General features: G+C 43.7%; 3 protein-coding genes and 1 long non-coding RNA gene across 5 annotated transcripts; 3 read left to right on the forward strand and 1 right to left on the reverse strand.

The window, feature by feature from the left end:
• Positions 1 to 5,682: 5,682 nt before the first annotated feature.
• Positions 5,683 to 7,043, reverse strand: LOC147648018 (uncharacterized). Its single transcript, XR_015280329.1, has 3 exons — positions 6,950 to 7,043; positions 5,930 to 6,033; positions 5,683 to 5,805 (listed from the first exon to the last, which is right to left on the reverse strand). It is a non-coding gene; the product is annotated as an uncharacterized LOC147648018 (long non-coding RNA).
• Positions 7,044 to 7,177: 134 nt separating this feature from the next.
• Positions 7,178 to 8,741, forward strand: LOC147648019 (uncharacterized). Of its 2 annotated transcripts, none has more exons than XM_086867732.1 (2): positions 7,178 to 7,395; positions 7,596 to 8,741. In XM_086867732.1, the coding sequence occupies exon 2, from the start codon at positions 7,615 to 7,617 to the stop codon at positions 8,584 to 8,586; it is 972 nt and encodes a 323-aa protein (XP_086723858.1). In that variant the 5' UTR covers positions 7,178 to 7,395; positions 7,596 to 7,614; the 3' UTR covers positions 8,587 to 8,741. The 2 variants fall into 2 exon arrangements, with proteins under 2 accessions (XP_086723858.1, XP_086723857.1); XM_086867731.1 differs by having other exon boundaries at positions 7,179 to 7,395; positions 7,546 to 8,741.
• An 802-nt stretch (positions 8,742 to 9,543) lies between these two features.
• On the forward strand, positions 9,544 to 12,441 carry LOC147648020 (uncharacterized). The gene has a single exon (XM_086867733.1). It carries the CDS (start codon positions 9,821 to 9,823, stop codon positions 11,519 to 11,521), a length of 1,701 nt encoding a protein of 566 aa, XP_086723859.1. The 5' UTR covers positions 9,544 to 9,820; the 3' UTR covers positions 11,522 to 12,441.
• Positions 12,442 to 14,744: 2,303 nt separating this feature from the next.
• On the forward strand, positions 14,745 to 17,074 carry LOC147648021 (uncharacterized). Its single transcript, XM_086867958.1, has one exon. The coding sequence runs from the start codon at positions 15,292 to 15,294 to the stop codon at positions 16,834 to 16,836; it is 1,545 nt and encodes a 514-aa protein (XP_086724084.1). The 5' UTR covers positions 14,745 to 15,291; the 3' UTR covers positions 16,837 to 17,074.
• Positions 17,075 to 18,505: the final 1,431 nt, after the last annotated feature.

An 18,505-nucleotide genomic window follows, 5' to 3' on the forward strand; every position in this document is an offset into this window, starting at 1 on the left:
GAAACTCATTGGGGTATTGAAAGCATGGTAGACAATTTGAAAAGGCAGCTACTTAGCGCTAGGCTGACAGGGATTGTGACAAGTATAGAGAGAAAATGTAAAATCTGCTTACAGAGCAATGCACAGTTTTACAGAAGACTGCCAGTAACTATCACAAAAAAGGGAAGTAGTGCAGGAGCTTAATGCCAAAGAGATTTTCTTGAGTTACCTCAATAAGAGCCATATAGCTATTTATTAGGTTTAGTGGACACATATTCTGCACGGCCAGAGGATTTTCCTTGCCACACCAACAAAGCTAGAGAAGTACAAGAAATAATACTCAGGTTGGGGATCCCATTTGGAATGTCATCAGATAGAGATTCTCTTTTCATGCCTTAAATTCTACAAAATCTATGCAAAACATTCCCAGTTCAATGGGACCTACTTAGCCCATGGAGGTCATACCCCAGTGGCCAGGTTGAGAGACCAAATCAGAGTGTAAAAAGACAAAGGAGTAAAATTGGTCAGGAAAACTCACTGGCCACAAGCACTTCCCCTTGCCCTTCTGAGAACCACAATTCAAATGGCTTCTAAAGAAAAAGTCAGCCTATATGAAGTGCTCTATGGAAGACCTCACCAAGTTGCAATCCTTTCTGGAGAAAATAATATGATAGGAAATGAAAATTTAAGACCATGTCTATTATCTCTGGGACAAGTGCTCTCATCTTTGCACAGGTTTCTGGTTTGACCATCCCTGATGAATCTGCATGCTCAGGTACATCTCATCAACCTGGAAACTGTGTCTATGCCAAAATGCAGAGCAACGAGGCACTTAAAGAAAACTGGAAAGGAGCATTTTAAGTACTCCTAAGCAGTGCTGCAGCAAAAAAAGGGGATGGAGGCAAAAAGGCAGCTGGGGCAGGGGCAGAGGGGGAATGTCAGTGAGTGAGAGGTTGTCCTCAAGTCCCTTTTGCTGGGGCAGATGCCGTGGGGGCTCTCATCCAGAGCAGGAGCCAGGACCCACAGGGCAGATCCTGTGTCCTGGATCCAGCCAGGACAGGGGTAACTTTTGCAGCAGCCAGGAGGAGCATGGACAGGACCTTGGGGTAATTGCATGCCACCTCCCACATGGCAGGGGGAAATGGAAGGCATTTGTTCTTCCTTGGCCAGTGTGCTGTAAGTCATGGGGCATGTCAAGTCCTTTGTGGTCCTATGTGACTCATTCACCTCTTGTACACTCTGCTTTTAGTGTTGTTGTTACTGTTTGTGTTCTTGTTTCACTGCTGTTTCTAGTAAATTGTTCTTATCTCAACCCATGATCTTTACCTATTTGTGTTCTCCTCTCCATCCTGCCACAGGGAAAGTGGTGGGGAAGTCAGTGAGTGGCACATGGTCTGAGGTGGTTCAGTGTGAGCGCTAAACCGGGGAATACCATTCCTACTCTGCAACAATGTGGAAAACTCAATTTCCCAATTGTTATAAATGAAATTAGAATTTCAGACAACCAGGTCCCTTGAGTTAACACCAGTTTAAATAAAAATGAATAGAATTTAGTAAATTAAATAGTAATTTGATATAAAAGAATACCGTTTAATAAACGAAAACAATTAAATAAAAAATACAATTTATATATATAATTTGCCAGTAAGTATTAAGTATGATTAAAGCATAAGCAAAACCGACTGGGGTACGGGGAGGGCTTCTCACCCCACCTCACGTACAAAACTGACCAGGGTACAGAGGGGGTTTCTTACCCTGCCTCATGTACAAAACAAAGCACTTCAAGCTAAACTTACATACTGTATGCTTGTACATATTCATTAATGTTTCCCCTAAGTTTCCTCCTATTTCTCATTTTTCTGACTTTACGTCATTTTTCTTCACGGCTCATGCCTCACTTGGTGTTAGGGGGTCTTCAGTCTTCTTTTGGGGTATTTTGGCGAAGGCTTCTCCTCTTCCTCATTGTCCTTTGGATAACCTTACAGGTTTACATGTGTGTACCAAGCGTTATGTTATGTATGTCTCGTAATTAGTCTTATATTTAATGATTTTTAGGCCCAATGCCTAAAGTTGTTCCAATTTTGTCTATTTCAAGGTTGTTTTCATCTTGGGACATCACTTATCTTCCAAACTAAATCTTGTATCTCAATTTTAATCTGTAACATCTGTCAAGGGGTACATCTGCCTTGTAACACTGATTCTTTTGATTGCTTCTAATAGGAACTTTCCAAATAGTTACAAGTTAGTTAGCACAAATCAATTCCATTTATTATGCAAGTGATTACTTTCCTTGTCTAGTCCTACAGGAAAATTAGCCAGCTGAAAAGCAGCTGCTGTAATTGAACTGAAAGCCTGCTAGGTAGCGCTTGTTTTAAAGTGCAGACTTAATAAAGTTACAAAGAAAGCAAAAATTAAATATTGCCAAATAATCTTTATAATAAAAGATTATTAGAATAAAAATATAATAAAATATTTTAAAATATTTAAAAATCTATGGTGGGAGAAAAGTCCTGTGGTCTTTTTCCAGTACCACAGTGACAATTCTATAAAGCAAATTACAATTGAATATTTTCAGCTCATCAAAAAAAAAACAAAAAAAATAAGCAAAAGAGCAGAAACAGTTACATTTGAGCTGCAGATGATTGACTTTAATGCTTAAGGCTAAAGAAGGAAAAATGAGAGGATCTGTGTGTTGAAAATAAAATTTAAAAATTGAATGGTCCAAATGCATTCTGTTCCCCCCCTACATGGACTTTCTCATATTCAAAATATCATTGACAGTTGAGGCCAAAATTCCAAGTGATTTTATGTCAATCAGCTGTGTTAAATCATTGAAGAGAGCATTATTGGCCTGGCTTCACAGGTGTCTGAATGAATGATGAACAGAATTATACTTTCTTGAATAAGTCAGATTTTCCAGGTTTGGTATTTTTCTTCCTCTAAACAAAGACAAAAGAGTTCATGCCTTTGCTTAGTCAGTTCAAGGTTCTGAAGGGTCACTCTGCCAGTATTGAGGTCACAGACAGTGGGTTCTGTGCACTTCCAAAAAGATGTGCGTGTTTTGCAGACTTTTCATGGACAAACTGTCATTTTACAAAAAAAAAAAAAAAAAAAAAATTGAAATCAATTGAATTCAGACACCCCTTTGCTCTCCATTAAACCACAAACCTATACTCTTATCTTTCTGATTAATACAAACACAGAAACACTGACAGCCTTGGTTAGCAGAAGAAGGAAAACTCTTACTTCCAGACAACTCACTGAGAGCAGTTCATGTTAAACCCCCTGCCCTGGGTTTCACAGCCACTCCTCACCTGTGCCCATCCCTGCAGGGCAGGACCAGCATCAGGAGGACCTGTGGCAAGAAGGGCTGACAGTGGCAGGTCCTTCTGCCCAGGGCAGAAGGAACAGCACCTCTGCTCCTGGCTGGAACAGGGGCCACTTGCCCAGGTGGACCTGGTGCCCCAAAAGGACAAGGGACCTTAGCCCCAGGGCTCTCCCCAGCCCTGCAAGAGGCCAATCCACCAGCAGCTCTAGCAGGGCATTTGGAACTCTTCATTCAACCAAAAGGACATAAATTGTTATTTCCCTCACACGGTCCCTGGACACTGCTTTCTCTCCCTTCTAATGCCCTTCCCCTTCTGCCCCCCCGTGGCTCACCCCCTGTGCTGGGGGGCACAGCCATGGGCCCCTGGACTCTCAGGGCCGTGTCAGCAGCGCTACCACTTCCCCCAGGAAATCCTGCTGCATCTGCATACCTGCAGCATAGCAAATGCCAAAGCCAGAGTGGGCAGCAGGAGCAGCTGCTGACACAGGACCATGTCCTCAATCTTCCTTTCCAGCTACCTGGATATGCAGTGACTCCACAACACGAGGTTGGGAATCAAACTGGGGGCACTCCCCTCTGATGTTTCTGCCCAGAAAGTAGAACTAATTCCAATCTCTTGAGCTTTGCAATTGGGTAAAGGAAAATGAGTTAACAATTGAACCGACCCAAAATAAAGTTCTGGAGTGGTACATGCAAATGGGACTTCTGGAAAGAAGAGGACCTTTTGACATCTCAAGGCACATCCATCAAAAACAGAAAACAAATCTTGGCTCAACTTGAAAGTATCAAGAAACCAGTGGAAGGTGCCATCAGGCATTGCAGAGCACACCAAGTAGATAAGACCAAAGTGGAAATGGGGAAATATTAAGCTCAATGAGGCTGCAGAAAAAGACATGTTAGAAAACAAAGTTTTAACACTCTTGTCAGAGATACCTCTCCCAGTAGACAAAACAGAGTATAGTGCTAGGGATTGTCAAAGAATTGAAAGTATAGAAGCAAGGTTTCATCCATAAGATTGGCAGTCATCCTAACTGGGCAAAAAGTAGTCCTAGGATCACTCTTCTGTGAAATAGCAAATTGCAAACACAAAGCCATTCACTGGACTACTGAAAAACTTTTGAAAAATTTGCAAAAAATCTATAATTGGGTCTGAAATGGCTCAGATTGTACAATCAAGACTCAAAAAATGTATAGTTTGTAATAGAAACAAGCCTGATGTTCACAACGCAGTGCTAAGAGCCATAAAATCTGGAGGTGTTCCAAGTGAATAGTGGCAGATGGATTTTACTGAATTTCCCAGAACACGGAGGTATAAATCCATCCTAGTTCTGGTGGGTACCATTTCTGGCTGGCCAGAAGACTTCCCTTGTCACACCAACCACTCTAGGGAAGTGGCTAAAATACTGTTGAACCAAGTAATACCTAAATTGGGGTACCTTTGGGAATGTCATCAGAGAGAGTTTCCCACTATTGCAGAAGGGCTACATCTGTCTCTGTAAGCCTCCCTGGAAACAGAAGATTTTTCTTTGCCTCTTAACTGTGGGCAGCTAGGGCCCGGCGGTCAAAAGATATCGGGATGTAACAGAAAGATAGTTAACCCCCTCCTCCATCGTTTACGGTAATGACCCTCGTAATTAGCCAATAACACCTAGCTGTGATGAAACCAGATGGGAGTGACACTGTGAACCTAGGTTTTAAAGTGTCAAATTCTTCACCAATAAATGCCATTTTTGCCATTCATGGCATTGGTGTTGTGTGCAAATGGACTGAGTGACCTGGGGTTGGTCACCGTGCCGTTCCTGAACCAGGTCCTCTACCTCGCTGAAGGCAATACTTAATGGCCCCAAATCTTCAACTATTACATCTCCCCTCTGTTCCAGCACCTCACTGTATCACAACTACTCCACCTTTTGCTCAAAATCCACACTTTGAAAGACTCTATTCCCCACAATATACTCTGTCATAAATTAAAGGAGTTTGGTTTTTTTTTCAGAACACTATTGTCGATCTCCATAGCTTTAACAGAAAAGTATTTCAGCTTATTAAAGCATTTCCTTATTCTCTCTTCCCCATCTAAAACTTACTTCTTTTCTTCACTGTCTTTGATGGTTTTATGATGTCTTCTTCATGCTGGTTATCCCCCCCTCTCTCTCTCTCTTCCCCTCTCTCTGGGAAAAAAGGGTTAATCTGTAAGTCTCCTCCAGGTAGTAAAAGAGTTCAAGTCATGGAAAGCTGCAGATGTTCATGGAGTCAGGTTCCAGTTCAGTGGCACAAACTGCAAATCAAGTCAGGCTGGCCGCCTCCGCTCTTCTCCTTCCCCCCACCCTCCGCGGCCTTGTCCGGCCTGGTTGGGGGGGACGAGGCCGAGCCAGAGCATTGTTACCTGTTCAAAAGCCAGAAACCGAAAGAGAAATTCCCAGTCTTGAGTCTTAAGGAAGGTATTCACAAGTTGATCTCACTTTTCAATGGTCAGAATCACTGGGAGTTCTCAGAAATGGCTAGCAATTGGTCAGGAGAAAAAAGTCCCATCAGCCTCCAGCAGCTTCAACTTCCCCCCAGCTCCCAAAGCTATCTTAAAAGTAAAGTCACCCAAAGATACCAGATCAACAGGACTGGACATACCAGTGAACAAGTTCCAGCCAGGAGCTTGGGTGTGCTTGAAAGACTGGGGAACTGCTCTGCTACAGCCAAAGTAGGACCTTTCCAACTTCTGTAGCCAACTCTTACTGCATTCAAATGGACACAGCAAAATCATGGATACATTATTCCAGAATCAAAAGAGCCAAAACTCCTTAGCTCAAGATGACATCTCCTGGGGATTTGAAGAAATCTGGACCAAACTTTACACACCTGGACTTTGTTAAAATAGCAGTCTATACCTGTTATAAGGCCTCATGCTGTAAAATGAAATAGAAGTATTAAGAAACTAGTTCCCACAAGGAAGTTTATCTCAAGAAAAGGAGGGACTTGGTAAGGACCACAGAACAGAGCAGCACAGCCTTGAAGAAGTGGATGAAGGATGTAACTTAGGCAAACAGAAGTCATGCAAAACAAAAGCAGGATGCCAGCTCAGCTCTGCAAAGCTGACAAAGCAGAAGTTATTGTGCAAAAAATGATATTGTGCTTACTCAAAAGTGAGGGCCGAGGGACAGCCACCTAAAAAGTACACTGAACAGTGTACTTTTTGAAGTACAGAACCCCAAAAACTATAAGGACTTCCAATAATGGGTGCAAATTTGTAAAATAAAGTAATAAATATACATCAAAGTAAGAAGGGATAGCGAATGAACATGTAATCAGTGTGTATGATAAAAACTCTGTTCACCTGACACTCGGGGCACTCAATTAGAGGAGGGATCCTCTGAGTGACCAGCACAGTGTAATAAAGAATGCCTGCTTTCCAATACTCAAAACTGTGTTAGAAAGTTTCTATTTGGCCAATTTCACTAATGCCTCCTGGCACTGCTTTGAATTATTTCCCTGTGCCCTGTCAGTGTATCCCAGGGAGAACTTTAAAAGCATTATGAGACACCCAGACACAGACACAAGCTGCAGGTGACCAAGGAGGGAGCAATATGGGAAGGTAGAAGCTGGAAGTAAGAAATTATATTCCTTTTTTTCTCTCTGATGCCATGTACCTACAGGGATGGAAGGTCTGCTCTGTGACATCACCAGGTGGAGGAGGCTGATGTGGCCAACCTGTGGACTGTGACATCCCTGAGCAATGGGTTGTGACCTTACTCCCCTCACTGCTTATCTTGGGGTGACCAGAAGGTGAAAGGTTTTGCTGTCACTGATGAGTGGGGACTGATATCACCAAGCAGTGGACTGTGACATCACAGAAGGAATGGATGACGACCTTGTGTTCCTCACTGCTTCTACTCAGTTGGCAGAGCTTGGGCCAGTCTGGCTGCAGCCTGAACTCCATCCAAGCAACATTGTGAGGACTGGAGGATCAAGCCAGGCTTCTCTAGTGCTGGGTGGTGCCTGTTACTGGCCCATCTTGGTGCCAGCCTCAGAGCCATCACTCCTGTTTTCCCTGCCCTGCCTGCTTCAGGCAGCCAAGCACTGCAGATGCAGCACTGAGGGTAAGCTGTGCAGGAAAATGTCCAACCAGGGCGGCTGTGGGGTGCATGACAGGACTCAGAGAGCTGGGAGGGTGGCCTTCCCCAGGAGCCTGGCCATTTCTTCCTCCCTGCCCCAGAACAGCTGATGACCATGGCCTCTCCCTCCTGCAGGAGGTGGGAGCAGTGAGGGAAAACAGCCGCTGATCCTTATCTCTCCCCAGTGTGCTGAAGAGCACAAAAATGTCCACAGAGACTGACAGCAACTTCCCCGTCCGCCAGGACACTTTTAAGGATGTGGCTTCTACTTTGCCCTGTCACCACCAGTTTTGTCTGGGCTGTATCCTGCGGTGGACACAGAGAAATCCAGTGTGCCCACTCTGCAGAGGAGCAATAGTGACTGTGCGATTTTCTGATCATGGAGAAGACGACTATCTGGAGATACCCATCACAGTCCCTGAGGAGCTGCCAGATGGCAGCAGCCAGGCAGAGAGAGCTCCTGGCTCTCTGGATGAGAACAGCTCCCATCCTCCTGTGGTGTCCCCTTCATCTTCTCCACAGGGGACAGTGTCTCCAGCAGAGCAGGAAGGTTCAGGGCTGGAGTTTGTGGGGAGTGTCCTGCCTGAGGTCTGGGCAGAAACTTTCCGTCAACAACAGCATCTCCTGGAATCCGTGCGGCCCTGGCTGCATGAGAGGCTGGCAGGAATATACCAGGGCTGGTGGTGGGTGGTAGATGCCATAGAGAGCAGCATCTTGCATGGCCTTTGCATCCACGGGCCAAATGCTGGGATTCTGGTTGAGGTGCTGCAGCCTCTCCTCGAGGAACACACAGCACCACTGGTCCATGATGTCATCAGCATCATTATGGGCCAGCACCGTGAGGAGGCCCAGAGGCTTCTGCCCACAGAAGATGAGAACAATGGCCCTGAGACCAGCTCCAGCTCCAGCTCCACCAGTTCCAGCTCTAGCTCCAGCTCCAGCAATTCCAGGATCTCCAGCTCCAGCAACTCTAGGAGTTCCAGCTTCAGCAGCAACAGCTGCAGCTCCAGCTCCAACAGCTGCAGCTCCAGCTTCAGCAGCAACAGCTGCAGCTCCAGCAGTTCCCAGCAAGGGACTCCCAACAGCAGCCCCACAGGCTCCGATGAGGAGGAGGAAGCTGGTGCATCAGAGGCTTCCCCCTGTCCAGGGCATCAATTGCATCTCCTCCCAGGGTAGGGACTGATTGTGCACTGGGCCCCCACATGTCTGACAAAAGAAGGAGCCCGGGCCCTAGAACTCTCCCTAGGCCTGCCAGAGGCTGCTCCACCAGTAGCTCTAGCTGGGCTCTTGCAAACCTTTTTCAAGGAGAAGGAAATAAATTGTGATTTCCCTCAGAAAATCTCTGGGTACTGCTGTGGGCGGCACTCAGGCACTGGGGGGCACAGCCATGGGGTCCCAGAGCCATATGGCCATGGCAGCAGCACCTCTTCCCACAGCTTCTGCTGCAGCTGCACACCCACAGAGCAGCAGAAGCCATAGGCACAGCAGGCATCAGGGGCAGCTGCTCCTGCCACAGGACCATGCCCTCAGCCTGCCTCTATATTTTCTCTTACCTGCCCACTTGGCAGAGGGGAGTGATAGAGTGGCTTTGCTGGGTGCCTGGACAGGGTCCATGCAGCACGGGTGGCTGCAACAAACCTTTTCAGGGCAGAGGGTGGAGAAAATAAATAGGGATGGGTATGATTGTGTGACCCAAAAAAAAAGATCTTTAATAAGCAAAATAACAAACACATAATCCAAACACATATGGGTATAGAGGAATGGCTAGAGAGCAAAGGTCATATTCCCATGCAGCAGTCAGCTGGGAAAGAATTAGACAATAGAGTACAGTTGGTGTGAGATGTTGCAAAGTCAGGAAGGCCTTGGTGATAACTGTTAACTGAGAACAGGACGCTGTGATCAGAAGAATGTGAATTCAGCATAGATGAGCGATCACAGGAATGTAGAATTAGGTGGAGTTGACCTTAAATGAAATATCCAATAATGAGCTTGCTTTTTGCACTATGTATGAGCCTAATTGTTGATGCTATATAAGTGGTGTTAGAGTTACCAATAAACGAGACTTGCTGATCATTCATATTGAGTGCTGCATTTCTCCCACCGAACTCATCAAATGGCACCCGAACAGGGACCTTTGGGACCTTTGGGACCTTAAGGACTTTTTGGGACATTCAGAGCTTTTTGGGACCTTTGGGACCTTTTAAAGGAGTTGGCCACGAGAGTCGGTGACAGGGGACGGGTCCTCCGCAGCAAGGACGGTGAAAAGCAACAGCTGTGCTGCATTCCAGGCAACCTCGGAGGAGGGTCCTGATCACACAGTAGGGTTGCCGTGCCCAGGTGACCTTAGAGGAGAGTCCTGCCGTAACGTGCTGCCGAAACCTTGTAGGGCTGCAACAGTGCTGATGGTAAGATGGAAAGGCAAGCAGCATATGATTTATTTACCTGCTTTTTAGAAAAGCGACAGGTTAAAGATTTTGATTTGCGCAAGGAGCTTCCTGGACTTCTTGCTTATGGGTATGCTCAGGGTTGTTTTCAGAATCCCCATACAGTTCATGAATTAAGTGAGTGGCGAAAACTTGGAGATAAATTGTGGGACGCTACTTTAGATGATGATAAAGCTGCTAAAAAACTGGGAAAACTGTGGTGGACAGTTCATAATGTTCTTTTGCAGTATCAGGCTGAACAGGCAGCTGCCACACAGGCATCTACAGCTATGTCAAAAAACAGAATTTTACAGGGAATTAATGAGTGTCCATTGCCACCCGCCACAAATACAGTAATTTTGAACCCCCCCGCGCAACCACTGACTTCCCCCGCTCAGCCACTGACTCCTGCTCCAGCTGCTAATTCTTTTGTATCATCTCAAATTCCTTCACCTACTAACCCTGATTCTGGAACGGAGCCTTCAGCACCATTACCATCCTCCCCTATGGGAAATAAATCTGTCTCTGGGGTAGGGCGTGAGTTAAGTGAGGCTATTGCACGGGAAAGAAGAGAAACATGGGCTACATTAGCACGGAATATTTTGCAAGAGGGAGATAAGGAAATAGCAGACGCTGTATTGGAAGTAGCATGTCCTGTAACCTTTGCACCAATGCAAGGGGGAGGAATACAAGCTCAAATTACAGCTTTAGATTGGAAATGGTTATCACAGTTGCGATCTGCAGTCAGTCAGTTTGGAGTGACCAGTGAACCGGTTAGACAGATTATTAATTATTTGTGGGGTACACAGATTTTGTTGCCTGCAGATTGTAAGAGTATTATGAAATTGATCCTTAGTCAGCATCAGCAGTTGTTGTTTAATGCACACTGGCAAGCTTATTGTCAAGAAAGTGTGAATGTGCAGAGACAGGCAGGTGATCCACTGCATGGACTAACTTTGGAGGAACTTATGGGACTAGGACCATATAGTCCAGTTGAAGCACAAGCTATTTTGGGACCAGATAAATTGAGAGAAGGTATGCGGTTAGCGCGAGCTGCATTTGATCGGATTAAGGAGCCAGGAGGTATTCCATCTTATATGGGTATTAAGCAAGGGCGAGATGAACCATTTGGAGCATTTATTGATAAAGCGGCTTCAGCTATAGAGCGGGCAGGTGTTCCTGAATATATGAGGGGAGCATTGTTAAAACAATGTGCATTACAAAATTGTAATCCAGCAACCAGGTCAGTTTTAAATTCCCTAAATGCTAACTGGACTATTGAAGAGGCATTAGAGAGGATGTCCAATATACCAGTGGGTTCACAGGCAATGTTAGTCCAGGCAATTAAAGACTTAGCATCTGATCAGAGTCAGGTTTTAGCAGCTCTTGCACCCCTACAAGCGGCTACAACCAACAATGGCAGGATTCCAGCCTCCCGATTCAAATGTTTTCGCTGTGGCAACCTTGGACATATTCGAAAGGAATGTACTGTGTCATCTGTTTGGTGCAATCAGTGTCGGTCCAATGCTCATGCTGATAGTGCTTGCCACCGGCGATCGGGAAACGGGAAAGCCAGCGCGAGAAGCCGCCGTGCCAGGACACAAATAGCAGCTGCCGGAACATCAGTGCAACTTCCCTCCAGCCTGCCACAGCAGGGAGCCTCGGCCTTGACCTGGCAGCCTCAGTGACTGTGGATTTATTGACATCACAGCCCTACAAGATTCCCACAGGAATTATTGGACCACTGATAATAAATGGAAAAGCTATGGGTGCAATAGTGTTGGGACGTTCATCTGCTAGTTTAATTGGATTGTTTATTTTACCTGGAGTAATTGATGTGGACTATTCTGGTGAAATATATGTCATGGCATATACACTGGCACCACCAGCCAGAATTGATAAGGGACAGCGAATCGCACAATTGGTGCTGCTGCCGCAATATACCCATCAATTGACACCATTGAAAAATCAATCACGGGGTACGGGTGGATTTGGTTCTACAGGAGGACTTACATTACTTACTCTGGACTTAAACACTCGACCCAAGCGAACTGTTGTTCTCAATTATAATGGAGAATCCCACCAATTAGAAGGACTATTGGATACTGGGGCAGACTCAAGTATTGTTGCTCCACAATATTGGCCCCAGGAATGGCCTATGTTGCCTAGTATGGTTACTGTTACAGGGGTGGAAGGTTTAACTTTAGCAAAAAGGTCTCCACAAATCCAGATTCAATTAGATGGGAAGGTCATCAGCTCTATTTTGTCAATTGTTCCATTACCAGACAAGGTTCAATGTCTAATTGGACGAGATATTTTGTCACAACTTGGTGTTGTTTTGACCAATGAGCACCCTTTAGAATAGAGGCCATTGTTTGGACTTTCCCAATCCCACTCAAATGGATAATCCAGGAACCAGTATGGGTTGAACAGTGGCCTTTAAAAAAGGAAAGTCTGCAACAAGCTCATCAATTAGTGCTGGAACAATATCAACAAGGACATTTAAAGTTTTCAACAAGTCCTTGGAATACTCCTATTTTTGTTATAAAAAAGAAATCTGGGAAATATCGATTGCTGCATGACTTACGTGCAGTAAATGAAAAAATGGAGCCAATGGGGGTGCTACAACCTGGTTTGCCCAATCCTGCAATGTTACCAAAAGATTGGCCCTTGTTAATAATTGATTTAAAGGACTGTTTTTTCACTATCTCACTGCATGAACAGGATACTTGCAGATTTGCTTTTACCTTGCCTTCATTAAATCAAGCAGAACCAGACAAGAGGTTTGAATGGACAGTTTTACCACAGGGTATGCGTAATTCTCCTACCTTGTGTCAACTTTATGTTGATAATGCTTTGCAGCCACTACGTGCTCGATGGCCTACAACTATTATTTATCACTATATGGATGATATTCTTTTTGCTCAGTCACAACCTTTTGCAGATAAACAAGTTAAGGACATTCAAACACAACTACTTCAGAATGGACTGGTTGTTGCACCTGAGAAAATACAGCAGTCATCCCCATGGAAATATCTCGGGTGGACTTTAACTGAGCAGTATGTTGCCCCTCAGAAACTGTCATTGAACATGTCACTTCATACTGTTCATGATGCTCAGCGATTGCTTGGAGATTTACAATGGCTTAAACCTGTTGTGGGTATTCCTAATGAACTTTTACAATACTTACGACCTTTGTTAAAAGGAACTGATCCTACAGCATCTATACAGGTCACCAGTGAACAACCAGAAACTCTCAATAAAATAATGGACTGTATCCAGCCAGGTGTTGTTCGTAGGCGAGATCCAGACTTGGACATTAATCTTACTGTATGGTTTGGCCCTCAATATCTTATCGGTGCCTTAACGCAGCAACAAAAGAAAACGGGGGAGATATGGGTATTAGAGTGGTTATTGCCACCACTACATCAGAGACATACCTTGATTCAAAAAATTGAAATTTTAGCAAACCTGATAAAACAAGGTCGGAAGCGATTGTGGCAAATTATGGGCACAGATCCAGCTGAAATTAAGATACCAATAAAAAAGGACACTTTGGATTGGTACTTAATTCACAGCTCCACACTGCAGGAAGCATTGCTTAACAATAGTAGTGTGGTCAGTACTGAGGAAGTGCCTCGAATACCACTACGATGGATAGGCCAGCAGAACTGGATTGAAAAGCCCAAACGATCATTTGTGCCATTACCAAAGGCATCAACTGTGTTCACTGATGCTGGAAAGAAATCTCGTACAGCTGCTGCTACATGGCAAAATTCAGAAGGACAATGGAATCATCACATTATTCCAGCTCAAAAGGAGGACACATTACAAACTCTTGAATTAGTTGCTGTTGTTTGGGTTTTGGTGCAGTTTAAGGGTCCTGTTAATGTGGTAACTGATTCTTTATATGTTGCAGGAGTGAGTGAACGTATTGAAAATGCAGACATTAAGGAAGTAAAAAATCCTCGTTTATATGAACTGTTTTTGCAACTTCAAAGAGCAGTAAAGTTGAGGACTGCTGCCTTTGCTATTATCCATATTCGTAGCCACAAATGGGATGTGGGTTTAGGAGAAGGAAATGCTAGGGCAGATCGATTGGTTTCATTGTCACAAAATAGTCCTGTCCCACCACAGACATTAGCTAGAGAAGCTCATGCCATCTTTCATCAAAATGCGAAAGGTCTCCATTGAGAGTTTCAGATACCTTTAGAGGAGGCTCGGGCTATTGTCAAAGCATGTCCTATTTGTAGTTTTCATAATCAAGGTAGTGGATTAGGTCTTGGGGTAAACCCTAGAGGATTACAGGCTAATGAGTTGTGGCAAATGGATGTTACTCATGTTGCAGAGTTTGGGAGAGTTAAATATGTACATGTCACCATTGATACTTACAGTCATTACATCTGGGCTACAGCTCAATCTGGTGAGAAAGCATGGAATGTTGAGCGACATTTAGTAAGTTGTTTTGCAGTCATGGGAGTTCCACGTTCTATTAAAACAGACAATGGGCCTGCTAATTGCAGTAGTAGAATTAAGCAGGTGATGCAATCATGGGGAATCAAACACATAACAGGGATTCCACATTCCCCCACAAGTCAGGCAATAGTGGAACGAGCAAATGGTACCCTAAAACAATATCTGAATAAATTTAGGGAGATCAAAGATCCACAAGAACGATTATTGCGCTGTTTATTTGTTTTAAATTTTCTGTGTATTTTTGGAAACAGTAATTTGCCTGCAGCAATACGTCATAGTGCACCTGAGGCAGAGAAATCTCAAAGCCCAATATGGGTTCGCTATAAGGATCCAAAAACAGGTCTGTGGGGAGGTCCCTGCAAAGTACTCTATTGGGGACGTGGTTTTCTTTGTGTGTCTACCCCCACAGGGCCTGTCTGGGTGCCGAGGCGATGGACTAAACCTGCTGATCCCAGTGATTCACCTTCAGCTGATCCAGAAAATTTAGCAGATACTTCTCGCTCTCTACCATCAACATAGAGACGGGATCTGATGAACTCTCACATGAAAATCTTGTGTACAGTACCGAATTGTGAATGCTATCCTTTTGTATGTTACATTTGTAAAGTGTGTAAAGAAAAGTGGTGGATACATTCTAAGTGGGGTCGATCTCCAAGAGGGATTTGTACAGAGTGTTATAACTTTGAAAGAAATTTAACTGAGATTGCATTACAGGAAGGTGTGCAAACAGGACAATTTGAAAAAGGATCTGATAGATGGTGGGAGATTTTTGCTTTTGGCATAAATCCAGAAAATTATTGTTATCATCCTAATACCCCTTTACCATATATTATTGAAATAACCACAATACGTTGTCGCAAGACACTGACACAGGTGAGGTGTGATATTCCAGGGGTAAAAAATAAAAATTGGGAGCAATTCTTAAAACGGCAGTCTCGAGAGAAAGGGTCTTTCCCTGAAAGTTATCCCTGCTGCCGAGAAGATGGAACACCCTGTGGTTCGAAGCAACCGAATCGACGGGCGAGGCAGAGGGGTAAAAGAAAAGGGAAGCAAGATCTCACATGGGATCCAGCCAAGATGCTGGCTGAACTGCCGCAATCCTTTTAAAGTCCTTAAAGGACTATTTCTGATCAGGTTGTTGTTGTGGTTTACTATAATAGAGGGAAATGAAGGGTTTTTGATTGACATGGATGAAAGACAAAATATGTGGGTAACGTGGGCTAATCAAACTGGACAGGATAATTTTTGCCTTTCAATGGCTACCCCTTCGGATGCTTTTCGAACTTGTTTAGTGGGCGCACCTTTAGATGATTCACTCAATGCCACAATGTTTAAAAACTGGACAAAGAATTGGAAAACACCCAAGGAAGCAAACAATACATTATGTGAAATTCCACCAGGTAAATTAATGATTAATATCTGTGACACAGGTTTAATCTCAGCAAATCCCATTGGTGCTCAAAATTGGAACATTGCTACAGGTTTAAATGTTACTGGGTCAGAACCACAAGAGTTAAGACTGTTAGGTTCAGCCCCTAGCAACTACTGTTTGGTTTTTGTCAATTGGGCTAGGAACAATTATGCCAAAAGGTCTCATGGGCCAAATGGTACAAATGTTTCTCCACAAAATTTGCTATATTTGCAAAATAATGATGCATACTGTGGCAATTGGTCTCACAAAGTAAATTCTAGTAGTACACCTTTACAATTACCACCTGGTATTTTTCTAATCTGTGGAGATCGTGCATGGCAAGGATTGCCAGCAAACCTTTATGGTGGGCCTTGTTATTTTGGGAAATTGACTTTGTTTGCACCCACTGTACAGCAACTCTTAGGAGCCAATAGAACCAGGTTACGAACAAAGAGAAGTGTGTTCCAATTGGGGCCAGAATGCAAAGATAAGGTTGAACTTTGGGAACGTCCTACAGTGATTGTGTCATCTATTTTTACACCTGGAGTATCTAGTGCTCAAGCCTTAACACAGTTACGACGACTGGCATGTTGGACAGGAAAACAGTTTAATATTACATCAAAGGTTTTGTCTGATTTGCTTTTGGATATGAACAGTGTTAGGCATGCTGTATTGCAGAATAGAGCTGCTATTGATTTTTTGCTATTAGCACAGGGCCATGGCTGTGAAGACGTTGATGGGATGTGTTGCATGAATCTTTCTGATCATTCAGTGTCTATTTATGCTCGTCTTCAACAACTACAGAGCAATATGAAAAAATTAACCACAGAAACAAATCCTTTAGAGGAATGGTTTCAATCCCTAGGTCTCACAGGATGGTTAAAAAATTTGGCACAAATGGCAATTGTTGTTATATTGATCATTGTGATTGTGTTATTGTTTATTCCTTGCATACTGCAATGCTTGCAAAACATGGTAAAAAGGGCTACTTCTACAGTTTTGTTAGTACAAAAAGAAAACAGGGGAATTATAGAGGAATGGCTAGAGAGCAAAGGTCATATTCCCATGCAGCAGTTAGCTGGGAAAGAGTTAGACAATAGAGTACAGTTGGTGTGAGATGTTGCAAAGTCAGGAAGGCCTTGGTGATAACTGTTAACTGAGAACAGGACGCTGTGATCAGAAGAATGTGAATTCAGCATAGATGAGCGATCACAGGAATGTAGAATTAGGTGGAGTTGACCTTAAATGAAGTATCCAATAATGAGTTTGCTTTTTGCACTATGTATGAGCCTAATTATTGATGCTATATAAGTGGTGTTAGAGTTACCAATAAACGAGACTTGCTGATCATTCATATTGAGTGCTGCATTTCTCCCACCGAACTCATCATATGGGGATGCACACAAGAGTCGAGGGACAGGGTAACACAGTAACTTATATAAACCAAGGTAAGGGCGGCATCTGAGGGAAAGGGACCAAAAAAAGCTGAGGATTAGGAATATGTAAAATAATGCACCAAATCTTAACCAGTGATAACAAAGAAACTATAGAACTCTCTGGCAACATTTACATAAAACTAAACAGGGGGCAATGTGGGTGATACTTTACTCTCCACAACTACATGGCCTTCAGTCAAGGTTTTTACCCACCCCAACATAAATCCACCAGATTTTTCACATCTTGTCCTGTATTGACTACCCCAAGGGCTACTGTATAAACAGTTTAATTTGTTCAGGACCCCACTTAAAATTATTCCTCTAAGTCACATCTGACTCTACTCTGCAATATGCATTCTCCAAAAACCCAGGGGGCCTAGGAAACTTTCCTCTTGCTCAGTCAGAGGGGACAGATCTGTTATTTTCTTCACTGAATTCATTGGAATCGCATGATATCCATCTTGATATTTTACTCCCAGAAGATGAATTTCCTGGGAAGCTCCTTTGACCTTACTTTGTTTTATGACAAAACCAGCTTTCAGGAGGATCTGGATTATCTTCTCTCCTTTCCAAACTTGCCCTGCTGTGCTGCCTCATACAATGATGTAGTGGATATACTGCAAATGTTCTAGAGCCTCACCCTTTTCCAGTGTCATGATAAATACTGGGGCTGTGTTTCCAGCCCCGGGGCTATACTGGATTCCTGTGCACCTGCAAACTGCACCTGCACTCTCCTGATGAAGTAATGGAGAAAAATGTGCCAGTTATGTCTATGGTGCTGTGGACTCCAGTTTACACTGAACTTTGTGCACGCCCAGCATGGCAGCACTCGGTGATGGTGTGCCGTGGTTTTAAAGCACAAGCTAAAAAAAAAAAAGACTAAAAAACTTACTTCTTTCTTGCTGTGAGATATGGATTAGGGGAAGGGCAAAACAGACTTAAAAGGAATGTTACGGGTCAAATAATTCTAGGGATGTCATTTTTAGGGATGAGTTATTCAAAGGCAAAAGTTCTCTTCATCTGTCTCTCTGAGCCTCCCTGGAAACAGAAGATTTTCTTTGCCTCTACAAAGCCACAAATCTTCAACTATTACTTCTCCCCCTCTGTTCCAGCACATCACGTATCACAACTACTCCACCTTTTGCTCAAAATCCACACTTTGGAACACTCCATTCCTCCCAATAAACTCTGTCATGAATTAAAGGAGTTCTTTATTTTCAGAACACTATTGTCCATCTCTATAGCTTTAACAGAAAATATTTCAGCTTATTAAAGCATTTCCTTATTCTCTCTTCCCCATCTAAAACTTAATTCTTTTCTTCACTGACTTTGATGGTTTTATCATGTCT

The sequence above is a fragment of the Cyanistes caeruleus genome, chromosome Z (assembly GCF_971803275.1).
Source record: "Cyanistes caeruleus chromosome Z, bCyaCae1.hap1.1, whole genome shotgun sequence".
Lineage (NCBI taxonomy): Eukaryota > Metazoa > Chordata > Aves > Passeriformes > Paridae > Cyanistes > Cyanistes caeruleus.